Source organism: Mastigoproctus giganteus, chromosome 12 (genome assembly GCF_048544385.1).
Source record: "Mastigoproctus giganteus isolate SK-2022 chromosome 12, ASM4854438v1, whole genome shotgun sequence".
Lineage (NCBI taxonomy): Eukaryota > Metazoa > Arthropoda > Arachnida > Uropygi > Thelyphonidae > Mastigoproctus > Mastigoproctus giganteus.
In genome coordinates this window covers 33,882,376-33,895,340 of record NC_143586.1, presented here as the reverse complement: position 1 = coordinate 33,895,340, position 12,965 = coordinate 33,882,376, and the positions used below count along the sequence as shown (strand labels likewise).

At 36.9% G+C, this 12,965-nt stretch overlaps 1 protein-coding gene across 1 annotated transcript in view; it reads right to left on the bottom strand.

Annotated features, from left to right (window-relative positions):
- The window catches only part of NO66 (Bifunctional lysine-specific demethylase and histidyl-hydroxylase NO66), a 136,153-nt gene extending 127,048 nt beyond the window's left edge, over positions 1-9,105 (bottom strand). The window contains exons 1-2 of the mRNA XM_090386109.1: positions 9,037-9,105; positions 5,230-5,295 (exon numbers count right to left, since the gene is read on the bottom strand). Coding sequence (XP_090242235.1) covers positions 5,230-5,295; positions 9,037-9,090 — 120 coding nt within the window. The 5' untranslated portion in view covers positions 9,091-9,105. The remainder of the gene's footprint in view (positions 1-5,229; positions 5,296-9,036) is intronic.
- Between the last annotated feature and the right edge of the window lie 3,860 nt (positions 9,106-12,965).

The following is a 12,965-nucleotide window of genomic DNA, read 5'->3' as shown; positions in this document are numbered from 1 at the left end:
TGGTCAGGCCACACATTAAGTACTGTATACAGGTCTGGAGGCCTCATTTTCGGAAGGGTGTAGAGTTGCTAGAACAAGTACAGAGAAGGGCAACAAGATTGGTGAGAAGGACAAAGGGGTGCACTTACAATGAAAAGCTTCAGTTATGCAAGTTGCAGCATCTAGAGACTAGGCACCTGCGAGGTGATCTGATCGAGGTGTATAAGGTCTTGAATGGTTTGAGCAGGCTCAATGCTGACAGGTTATTTCCGCTTGCTTAGATTAAGAACCTGAGGGGGCACAGATTCAAATTGAGGAAAGACAGTTGTAGAATAGATGTACGGCAGTTTGCCTTCAGCTAGCAGGTAGTTGATTGCTGGAACAGATTTCTATCTCTTGTTTTGGAAGTTGATAGCTTAAATAAATTTAAGGCTGAACTAGACAAACATTTGGAGTGACCGGAGGGTGAAATGGGAAGGGGTTTTTTTGGCTGATGCTGTATAAGCTTGCTTCCTTGTATCATATACCTCAACTAATGCTAAAGCTAATTTATTTGCAAATGTGCTAAGCAGATCTATGACAATCTGAAACTTAAAGCTCCATCAACCAGTGGCAGTACTGCGCACTTTGAAGACTTTAAAGCTAGCAGAAGCTGGTTCGAGTGCTTCCAAAAAAGGGCGAATATCAAAAGTGTTGAAAGGCATGGAGAGGCATCTAGTGCTGATAAAAAAAAAGCAGGTAAAGCCTTTAAAATTGAATTCCAAGAGTTTGTTGATCAGGAGGGTTATTTTCCCCAGCAGGTTTTTAACACCGATGAAACCAGCCTCTTCTGGAAGCAGATGCCCAGGAGAACATACATCACTAAGGATGAGGCTAGTTTACATGGGCTAGACTTATCCTTAGTGATGGATAGATAGGCTCACTCTCCTGTTGGGTGCCAATGTCTCTGGAGATTTCGAGCTGAAGCATTTGCTTGTGTGTCACTCTAACACCACCAGAGTATTTAAAAAAAAGGTCAACAAAGGCATGCTGGGAGTGTTTTGGGCAGTAACAAGAAGACCTGGGTTACAAGATGTCTTCAATGAATGGGCTTTTGAAGTTTTCTGTTCTTCAGTGAAGAGATATCTTCAGAAAAATAAGCTTCCTGTGAAGGCACTGCTCCTGCTGGATAATGCTCCAAGCCATGATCCCAACCTTGTTCAATCTCTCGAGACACAATTTGACTTTTTCAAGTCAAATTTTTGCCACCCAACACCACTCCTCTTCTTCAACCAGAACGTGATAGCAAACTTCAAGAAAATCTACACCAAGAAAATGTTTGCAAGTTGCTTTGCAGCGACCTCTGGTAAAAATGCTGTCACCTTCAATGATTTTTGGAGGTCGAAGTTCAACATCATGATCATGAACTGTGTGAAGCTGATTGTAAGTTCTTGGAATGATATTTCCACCAGGTGCTTAAATTCAGCTAGGAAAAACATCTGGTCTTTAATTATCAATAACGTTGATGGATTTGAAGATGATGGTGCTTTGACAAATGATATTATCACCCTTGGTAAAACAATGGGTCTGGAGGTTGATGAAGAGGACTCATGGGCATGAGCTAATAACAGAGCTACAAGAGTTGGAGAAAATTACGGAGTGACACTGGAGGAAGAAGACACCTAAAAAGTGTCAGCTGAAGAGTTGAAGACTGTTATTTCTTGTTAGGAACATTTAAGAGAAATGGTAAAAAAAAATCCCAACATTGAAAACACTAACCTCATGATGTGCAAAATGGAAGATGAAGTCATTTCTTACTTCAGGAAGCTACAAAAAAAAGTCATCAAATATGTGTCCACTTTGGACAGTTTCTTTGTTAGTAGCAGCAAAAGACATCTGATGCCTGATATAGTCCCACCACTGATTTTAACCAGCTCTGTATTTCAAGCCTAAGGTAAATGCTAATTTATCGTTTGTTTTTTATTTTAAGATGTTTTATGACTATTTATTAAATAATCTTTATAAAACACTCATTTTTAATGTAAAAATGAAGTATAATATCTAAGAAATACCTATTTTATGTGTTGCTGGGGTAGTCTGTCAAGAGTTTGGAATGAATTACAGGAAATCAATGTATCATTGATTTCTACTTACAACATTTTTAACATACAATGGGTTTTGTGGAACGAATTACCATCAGATGTTGGGGCTCCACTGTGGTTTTCTATGACATAAAGCAGTTTTCAGAAAATATACAATAGATGCAAATATATACCTGTCTTCACAGAGTAGGGAATAAATTACACCAGTTGAAAACAAAAACACTTTTTTCGCTCCATTAAAATTCACAGTGATTCTTGTATATTTGCCATTGCAGAATTCAAATACAGCAATCACATTGCTGTAACAATCAACCAATTTTAAGGAAGAAGGGACTAAAGTCAAAAACTAAGTTTCTAGTAAAAAAGAGGTAGTTTGCAAATTCCATGAGTGTATTATTAATTGATGCTGTTATCACAAGATCATCATGTGGAGAAATCAGTGAGAGGAGCTTTGTATCTGCATAACATGAAGTATCATGCCAGCACTCAACAAGTGGGGAGATAAGTTTTAAATACAGTCAATTCCGGTTATTTGGGACATATCGGGACTAGTGCATTTTGACCTGATTAAGTGGCTGCCCCAATTATCCGAAGTTTCACGTAAATAGTTAAAAATACAATTTCCCCCCCCTTTACAATTAGTTCACTGTACAATCAAATCACGTTACAACGAACTCACCACAGTAAAGTACCGTTCACTATACAATGTGTAGTAAGCGCCGGTCATTGTGATCACGTTTGTGAATTGAATTTTAATTCTATTAAACAGCGATTCTAATAAGCGAAAATAGGAGGAATATTATTCACAGGCTATAAAAGTAAAGATACATTAAGCACAAATTTACTCTTGATTACCTTACCAATTAAAAAATTAAATGATAAGTGAAAATCAGAAGAATATACGTGAATCGGAATAATTAATATGTACTGTAATATGTACATGCTAACTAGTTGACATTTCTGTACACTGACATTTGTGGGTGGGGGTTAAAATTTAAAACAGTAAAAATAAGCAATCAATAACAAAGAACACGGCACACACAAATTGCAAGTAACACAACATGTGCAAGTGAGAACGGAGTAACAAATTACGAAGCTTTAAAAATAGGAATGAAGAGAAGATTCTGAAAATTATTTTTTTTATATGATTGAAGATTCCATGGAAGTGTAAACACATTTTACCATAATAACCCACAGAATTCCAGCTGAAGGTATTATCGAAAATTCAGTAAGATCGAGTTTACTGTACGTTTATGATAGATTTCACTAACAGAAAAGCCCAATAAATGGGTGACTGCTAATTGTTTTTATTGTTTTATGGTTGTGACCTCCAGAAATCCGACCGAACTACGTGGTACGGTCAGAGACAATCGTAGGGTAATCTCCAGTACTGAGGTCTCCTGCCCCGATTAAACGGCATTTTGTCCCAATTAAGTGAAGTAAACCCTGGCTTTTTTCTCGATTGGTTTTTGTTTTTTAAGATTTGCCCCAAATAAACAGCTGCCCCGATTAATCGGTGGCCCAAATAACTGGAATCCACCGTATATTCAAAACCAGCAAGCAGGGGAGCCCATAACGTTAATTTTCCTTCCACTTAACAGACACCAAGGATCAATCCCAGCACATGTGACCCTAGACATTAGACTTTATTTTAGATGGTCAATAATCAACTGCTATGTAAAAAAGGTTAAAATACAGCAAATACCTTCCAAATAAAAATTCTCTCTTACTTTTCTGCTGTAAATGTGCTAAACTACATAAAATAACTTCACATATGCAAAGAAAATTGTGCACCACTTTACTATTTCTTATACTATGCAGTTGATAAATAAACCAGGCATTGCTAAATATGGTGCAGGTGCCAACACAGCTGTTTTCATATTTTCCATGCTTGCCTTCACAGTACACATTAAGTGAATAGTTAAATAGAACACATATTTGCACTAGTGGCACATCACTTTGAGTACTGCTTCACACATATTTGCATCAAGCACCATCAAAAGTGTTAAGCTAGTACTTTAAGTGATGCCTTCCAATATACATGCTTAATGTTTCCAAAATTGTCTAAAGCAAGAATAAAAATGGCATATTCATTGCACCATAAGTTAAGCAAATGTTAAGCAAGAAAAAATAACTACTGTTGAAAACAATGCTTAGCAGGCATTTTTGCTTGTAGTGCATATATTTCTAAGTGACAACAAGAACAAAAACCACAAAAGGCTAGTTGAAAATTTAGTGAACAGTGCAGAAGATTTGAGTGCAGAATGTTCCTAAAAGCACTATACTGTTTGCACACACTTTTTCATGTCGAATTTGGTTGATGTGAGCGAAGAGCATGGGGAATATTTCTATCAGGACATTCAAACAGTAGAAAAGAAGGATCGGGAAAGGTTGTTGGCTGTTTGTTATTTGAATTTGTGCTAAGGGGGAACAACAAAAACCATAAGACATTGTATCTGTAAACTAAATGAATTTTTTTGCCAATCTGCCTGTTTTGTTGGATTAAAAAAATCATGTAATCCTTGCTCAAGACTGACTAACTCAGCAGAGTACAAAAAAAGCCCATCAAAATTCCTTCCACCTTGACACACGATTCAATGAATCATTTAAATCCTGTTCATTCATTCAATGAACTGATTTCACTGAATAAATGAATGAACAGGAGTCATTGATGGAATGAATAAATGCATTACAAAATTTATTCATTCCTTCACACAATATGGAAGAATAACAACTGCAACCACTGTGCTGGTCATGAGGACCATTTGGAAAAGTGGATTGCAGCTATAATGAATGACTACATCCTGTGCTTGGTTCACTTTAGTCCTTTATCTTTTTGATCACAATGATCAAAAACAAAGGTCTCAAATATCCAGGCTTATCTTCTGTGGTAGAAACTATACTCAAATTTCTTTTTCTGGGATGATTTATGGACTTCCTTTTGTAAATGGATGTATTCTCTTTCTATAAGTTGGATATGCTTTGATACGGAATGTAGATATATTTACACAAAAATATTATTTATTTTTTTCATTTCTAGAAAAACTGGAGATGCAATAAAAAAAGTTGTATCACATTCATAATACACATATCTAAAATCATAAACAGAAAGAAAAAACTGTTACAATGCAACCATCAATATCAAGAGATTTATAGAACAAAAATTTACCTTATTTTCATTTTCAGTTCTTTTTTTCTTTGCATGAAGCTCATTATTTTTCTCTTCTTCAACCAACTAAATAAACAGTCAAGTACAAACAATTAAATAAAAAGTCAACTACTAAGTAAACAAACAACTAGAGAGAGAGATATAAGAAGATAAAGAAAAATGTCATATAGCAGTGAGATATTTCATTTTAATAGTCTGTTACAATAAGATTTCAGAAAAATGCAACATATGAAATCATGTCTTCTATTTATAGTACTGAATTTGTTACAAAATTGATTATTCATTAGAAAAGGGGTTCCCAAACTATTTTTAGCTAATATTTAAAATAGTTATCTTGATATTTTATTAATAAGTAAATATTATAAGTGCACTATACCAGTTCACTTGTTTATATTATTTACTCAAATACAATTGTACCAACTTTTTTTTTTTTTTAATAATAGGATAGGATCAATAATTTTTTTATTTTTTTCTACATACCACTTTGCAATAGTGTACAATTACCCTCAGGTCACAATTACCTACATATCACCACTGGCATGTATAACATGGCTGAGTTTACCATAATATATTAAATAACACATTTAATCACCCAAACTCAACAAAACTGCAGAAATATCTTCCATTTGTTGCTTCAGTTTATAAAACAGTTCCATGAAATTGGAAACAAAGTCTAAATGCAAATACAACACTAGAAAAGAGAAACTGAACAATATAGAGTATATGATTAAGTTAAAATGGAACTTGACAGGGCTTTATACATTTTTTATAAAATTTAGATCAGCCAAATTTTTTGTCAATATGCTGCTCTAAAAAATATTTTTTCATCACTTTTGTGGTAAAACTTATGGAAACAAATGATTATTTACACAATAATAAGAAAAAACATCCTACAAACCATTATTACATTTCTTTAAAATGGAACTTGACAGGGCTTTATACATTTTTTATAAAATTTAGATCAGCCAAATTTTTTGTCAATATGCTGCTCTAAAAAATATTTTTTCATCACTTTTGTGGTAAAACTTATGGAAACAAATGATTATTTACACAATAATAAGAAAAAACATCCTACAAACCATTATTACATTTCTTATAATATAATTAAATTTCATCATAATTTAAAAGTAAAACGAGTAAATCAAGAGTAAAATGAGCAATTCTGATTCCACTTATACCCCAAGGATATCTATCATCTGGTGAGTATGGGCTTGGCACACCCAGGGTCCTGAACTGGATATCATCATCATCCTCTTTCTTGGTGATTCCTTTCTACTTCTGACTGGCACGTGCTCTCTCTCTCTCTCTCTCTCTCTCTCAGGGTAATTTGGGAATTTTTTTGGCTGGTGCAGCATAAGCTTCAGGCTTCCTTGTGCCATATAGCTGCTGCTAATGATAATAATAATATGCTTATTTGATAACAGGATAACTACTGACATTAAAAAAACTGCATTTATAAACTTTGTTATCTAGTACTCAGATAATCACAAAAGCTCTTGTAACCAACACAGTTTTATCTAAAAAACAGGTCACCAATTATGGTAGTTTCTTCACAGGCACATATTTTTTGGCATAAAATTACTAAAATGTCAAGTGAATAATGTCCCTTTTATTACAGATAATTTACTTATGTATTACAGAATATTCACCTCATCTCTGGCCCTTTCCTTGAGTATTTAGAGTCAAGTATATTGAACCTACCTTTCTATGCAAAAAAGGTGCATTCAGTATAATATATAATTGATTTTTTAAATATGATGCATCAAATTAAGGGAACTTACAAAAATGGGCATCACTTTTATATTACTAATGATACATGATGCAAGAAACAAGCTTACACAGCATCAACAACAACAAAAAAAACATTTCCCACATTACCTGTCCAACCCCTTTAATAATTTGTCTAGTATTTCTTTATTTTTATTCAAACTACCCATTTCCACAACACCAAACAGAAGTTTTGTTCCAACAATCAACTAACAACTGGATGAAAGCAAATTCCTGTACATCTATCCTGCAATCATCCATCCTCAATTTAAATTTGTGCCACCCAATGTGCATGTTGCCTGAGTAAGAGCAAGGATGCAGCCTGAGTAACAGTAAGGATACAATTAGCACTTAGCTTACTTAATCCATTCGCAGCCTTAAACTCAATCAGATCTCCTTGCAGGTAGTAGTAGTAGTGACAAATTCAGAAAGCAAGCTTATAAACCATTGGCTATAAACACACACACACCCACACTTCACCAATCCATACTCTCCAAGAATTGGTCTAGTTGTTCCTTGAATTTATTAAAACCATCCACTTCTAAAACAACAGATGGAAGCCTGTTCCAACAATCAACTGCCCACTGACTGAAGACAAACTTCTACACATCTATCCTTCCTCAACTTGAATGTATTGTAGTCCCAGAAAGAGGAAAAATGCCATTAGCACTCAATCCACTCAAGGCCTTAAACACACTGATCAGATCTCCCCACAGGTGGCTAGACTCCAGATGATGCAATTTGCAGAACTAGAGCCTTTCTAGGTAAGAGCACCCTTTTGTTCCCTTTATCAATCTGGTTGCCCTTCTCTGCACCCATTCCAGAAGATCTATATTCTAAAGCGAGGCCTCCAAACCTGTATACAGTACTCAAGATGTGGCCTAACCATGGCCTTATACAAAGGAATAACCAACTCCTTATCCCTGCTAGCAGTTTCTGCATATCATTGACAAAACCTCGTGAGCTATCCTGGCAGCATGTCTGCACTGCTCAGAGAATTTCATGCCTGACTGCACAATTGCCCTCAGGTCTTTTTCATTCTCCACTACCCTGATGTAGTACCATACAATTGATAAGTTACTCTGGAATTACACTACCCACATGCAGAACCTGGAATTTCTCAATGTTACACTTCAACTGCCATTTTTCAGCCCATCGACCTAACTTTTCTAGATCTTGTTGCAGTAGCATACTGTCATTATTGTCATTAATCATCTTACCAACTTTTGTGCCAGGATGCAGAATTTTGTGCTCGTGGAAACATGTTTTTTGGAATTTTTTACTATCTTTTTTGTTTAATTAACATATTAAATTGTGTTTTACAAATAGTTTAAATAGTCTTAATCACATTTGCTAGCTTATTTTTAAATTCAGTTAGTGATTTTGCAAATTATGTATTAATATTCGTTCCACTGTTGTATCGGTGTTTTGGCATGAATATCCTAACAACAACCCTCAATGTCGCCAATCACAGATGTTGTAAAGGATATGGATATCAGTTTGGCATGTTACCAGATCACTGGTGTCAACTCAACTAATGGGTAAGCTGTATAATGACATGTGTCCTGCCATTAAAAACTAGCAGTAGACTGCATCCATATGAAGATGTCACTTGTCCGGGGGCATATCAGGAGGCATATCCATGTGTATAAGTGTTCCTAGGTCTATCTAAAAAAAAAAAAAAATCATAAACTTGGTCGTCGTGTACGATGATACCTGGATACGGTTGTGCACTTGTCTAGTCTTCCTGTATTTTTGCTACCATTTGAATCATAGCTGCTATTTCTAAATATATGTATTTTTAAATTATTATTTATTTTTATTATTTAATTTATTTGGCGCAAAATTAACACTATTTCCCAAGTCAACTTCGACTGATTTTTTGTCTCAATATGAGTCTTCGACTCAATATTTTGGCTGTAGCTGGCTCAGTCAAAAAATTTTAAACACAACTATCTTTATACAAAACAAAAATTATTAAAAGTTATAACCATTATGATTATTATTATATGCGATAAAAAAAAAAGAACCTTCATATACCTTCCTCTTTTTCTTAAACATGGAAAATGCTGAAACACGCTTTTCAGATAGCATACTTTTCTTCTTACGGTGTGATTCAAATCAACAACCGAATTTTTACGAACGTAGCGCCACAATACAATATTGGGAAAAATTCGCTTAGGGACGTACCTTCGTAAGTAGCCTTAGGATAGGGTTTTTTTTAGGCGCATCAGCAAAGGACGTATTGCGCGGTACATATTATTATTATTGTTGTTGTTGTTGTTGTTGCTCTTATATTATTTCTCCCTGATTGGGTGATTCCAATCCATGACGGGTACTGCTACCAAGTACACAGGGTGGTTGTAATGTCTGGTGTTACTGTCGGTCGAGGAAATCTCTGACTATCCTACAGGTGTTCGGGACTGTGACTTTCTGGAATTCCATGTAGGTCCTTGGGAGACCTATTGCTGCTCGGTTGCTATGTAGAGTCTTTGGGACCATACCGGATGTTGACACGATGATTGGGATGGTCGATACTTTTTGCATATGCCACATCTCAGGGGCTCACATCTGGTGAGTATGGGCTTGACACACCCAGGGTCCCGAGCTGGACATCATCATTCTTCTCTCTCTCTCTCTCTCTCTCTCTCTCTCTCTCTCTCTCTCTCTCTCTCTCTCTCTCTCTCTCTCTCTCTCTCTCAGGGTACTCGGGAATTTTTTATGGCTGGTGCAGCATAAGCCTCAGGATTCCTTGCACCATTTGACTAATAATTATAATAACAATAATATCCTTGTTCTCAGGTTCGTGTAGTTCTTATTTTTTTCCTTATGGATTTTCTGGACATTGCTAGTGTTCGACACCGCAATGTCAAACAGGTAGGTAGCCTTTTCCACCTTGTCCACAAGGGTCAAGATGGAAAAGGCTATATGTCGGGTCTGTTGTGCCAGCTGGTTTTATCCGTTATTATGGCGCGGTCCCAGTACAGCTTATGTGATCACCCAGAAAGGATAGACAGGATAGAAAGGGAGGAGGTGTTATGCTGTTAATTAAGAAAAACATAAAATCAAAAGAAGTGCACCCAGTTGATATAGATGAAAAGTGTACTGTTGAGTCAGTTTGGTGTGACATAAGCACTCCGAAAGCAAAAATAAGAGTAGGAGTGTGTTATAGGCCTAATGACTCGAATGAGTACAATGAACAATTATACAGAGAAATAGAGTGGGCCAGTAAATCAGAATGTGTTATAATGGGAGGTTTTAACTTCCCAGATATTGACTGGAACTTGTGGGTTGGTCACTCATACACTAGTCAGACTTTTGTGGATTTATTGGATGATTGTTTTCTGCAGCAGCATGTTCGAGAGGCAACTAGAGAGAGTAATACTCTTGATCTGGTTATCAGCAGTGATCATTCGTGTATTAAGAATTTGCAGATAAAGGAACCACTAGGTGGCAGTGATCACAGTGTACTGATGTGGGATTTATTTAAAGATATAATTACCATCAGGGGTAAAGGAAAGGGTTCTTGCTTCCGTAAAGGTGAGTACAGTGGTCTCAGAAAGTTTTTAAATTCTATACAGTGGGGTTTTCTGGCGATGTTACCAACAGTAAATTCTAAGTGGGAAGCATTCAAGGAATTAATCGTGGATGCTACTAAAAGTTTCATACCTATTAAGAATTATTGTTCAAGGTTTCATGAACTAATGAGACTCGAAACAGGGAAGAAAAATGCATGGGATGCATATAAATTATCAAGCGACCCAGAAGCCTATTGCAGATATAAGCTAGTCTGTAATCAGGTCACAAAGGAGGTTAGGCAGGTGAAGGCAGATTACGAGAAATCCTTGGCAAAAGATGCTAAGAAAAACAGCAAGGATTTCTTTACTTATATAAACTCTAAAAGGAAGGGAATGAATCTGATTGGTCCACTTGACATCGATGGTTCGACTATTGATGATCCTGCTCAGATAGCAAACAAACTGAATGAGTATTTTGCATCTACATTGACACATGAGGAATAATTAAGGTTTGAAAATGGCAGAAGGTTATCAAATTGTAGCAGGATACTTAATGATTTTGTAATAACTGAGAGCAAAGTGGAGGACAAATTGTTGAAGTTAAACAAGAAAAGCACCTGGGGTGGATGGGATCTATCCAGTTATATTAATGAAGGCGGCAAAGCAACTAAGCAAACCCTTGGCCATAATTATGAGAGCATCCTTGGACTCAGGGGAGGTTCCCACGGAACTGGAGAAGTGCAAATGTATCCCCAATTCACAAAGGGGGGTCGAAGGGTGACACGAGTAATTACAGACCAGTTAGTTTAACTTCTGTTCCGGGTAAAACAATGTAGTCACTGGTTAAAGATGCATTGTAGGATCATCTAGACAAAGCTGCAGCAATAATTCAGACACAGCATGGGTTTATTAAGGGAAAGTCTTGTCTGACAAATTTGATAGGATATTATCATGTGGTTACAAAGGAACTGGATGCAAAAAATGATTTTGATATCATCTATTTGGATTTCAGGAAAGCTTTTGACACTGTTGCGCATGAAAGACTATAGTACAAATTGGAGCAGAATGGTATTAAGGGTAAGTTGCTACAATGGATAAAAGGATGGTTAAGTGGGAGAAGACAGAGGGTGGTAATCAATGGGTGCTGCTCTTCGTGGACTGATGTTATTAGTAGAGTCCCACAGGGTTCGGTGTTGGGTCCACTGTTGTTTGTATATTTATCAATGATATTGATGAGGGTATATCAGGCTTAATGTCGAAGTTTGCAGATGATACAAAGGTTGACAGGGTTGTTAATGACAGTAATGGCAGTGTGCTACTGCAACAGGATCTAGATAATTTGGGCAGATGGGCTAAGAAGTGGCAACTGAAGTTTAACCTTGACAAATGAAAAGTACTGCATATGGGTATAAGTAACTCCAGAGAAACGTACCAACTGTGTGGTACTACACTTAAGGTGGTAGAAAATGAAAAAGACCTGGGAGTAATTGTGCAGGCAGATATGAAGTTTTCTGAGCAATGCAGACAGGCTGCCAGGGCAGGTCATGGGGTTTTGTCAATGATATATAGGAATTTTGCTAGCAGGGAAAAGGAGGTGATTATCCCTCTGTATAAGGCAATGGTCAGGTCACGCCTTGAGTACTGCATACAGGTCTGGAGGCCTCATTTTAGGAAGGATGTAGATTTACTTGAGCGTGTACAGAGAAGGGCAACAAGATTGGTGAGGGGAATGAAGGGATCCTCTTACCAAGAGAGGCTTAAGTTCTGCAAATGCAGTGGGTGGAGACTAGGCACCTGCCCGGTGATCTGATTGAGGTGTATAAGGCCCTGAATGGGTTGAGCACGCTGAATTCTGATGGGATCCTTCGACTTGTTCAGATTACGCACCTAAGGGGGCATAAATTCAAATTAAGAAAAGACAGATGTCGAATAGATGTGCAGAAATTTGCCTTTAGCCAGCGGTTGGTTAATTGCTGGAACAAACTTCCATCTGACGTTGTGGAAGTTGATAGGTTGAATAAATTTAAGGAGGAACTGGACAGGCATTTGGAGGGAATGTTGTGATTTTTTTTTTTTTTTTTTTTAGCTGATGCTGCATAAGCTCATACACATGCTTTCTTGCATCACATGCCACTTCTACTACTGCTACTACAACCGCACGGTGATGTTTTGGATCGCTTCTGAAGCCAGGTGGCATGGTTGACATGTGTCATCTGACATTCCGGGCTCCTTTGAGATGTATTTTCTATAGTTTCTGGTGTTGATTACCTGGTCTTGGATGGCCAGCATGAATCCTTCAGTCTCGGGGAAGAGCGTCCCACTTGTGAGCCATGCATTGGCAGCAATTTTATCAATGTGATCTTTATAGAGGTCACTGTAGTGTCTGCTATGGAGTGCCTTCTTTGCCCATCTTTCTAAGTTCGTTTCTTGCACCGTCTGGGCGGGAGGGGT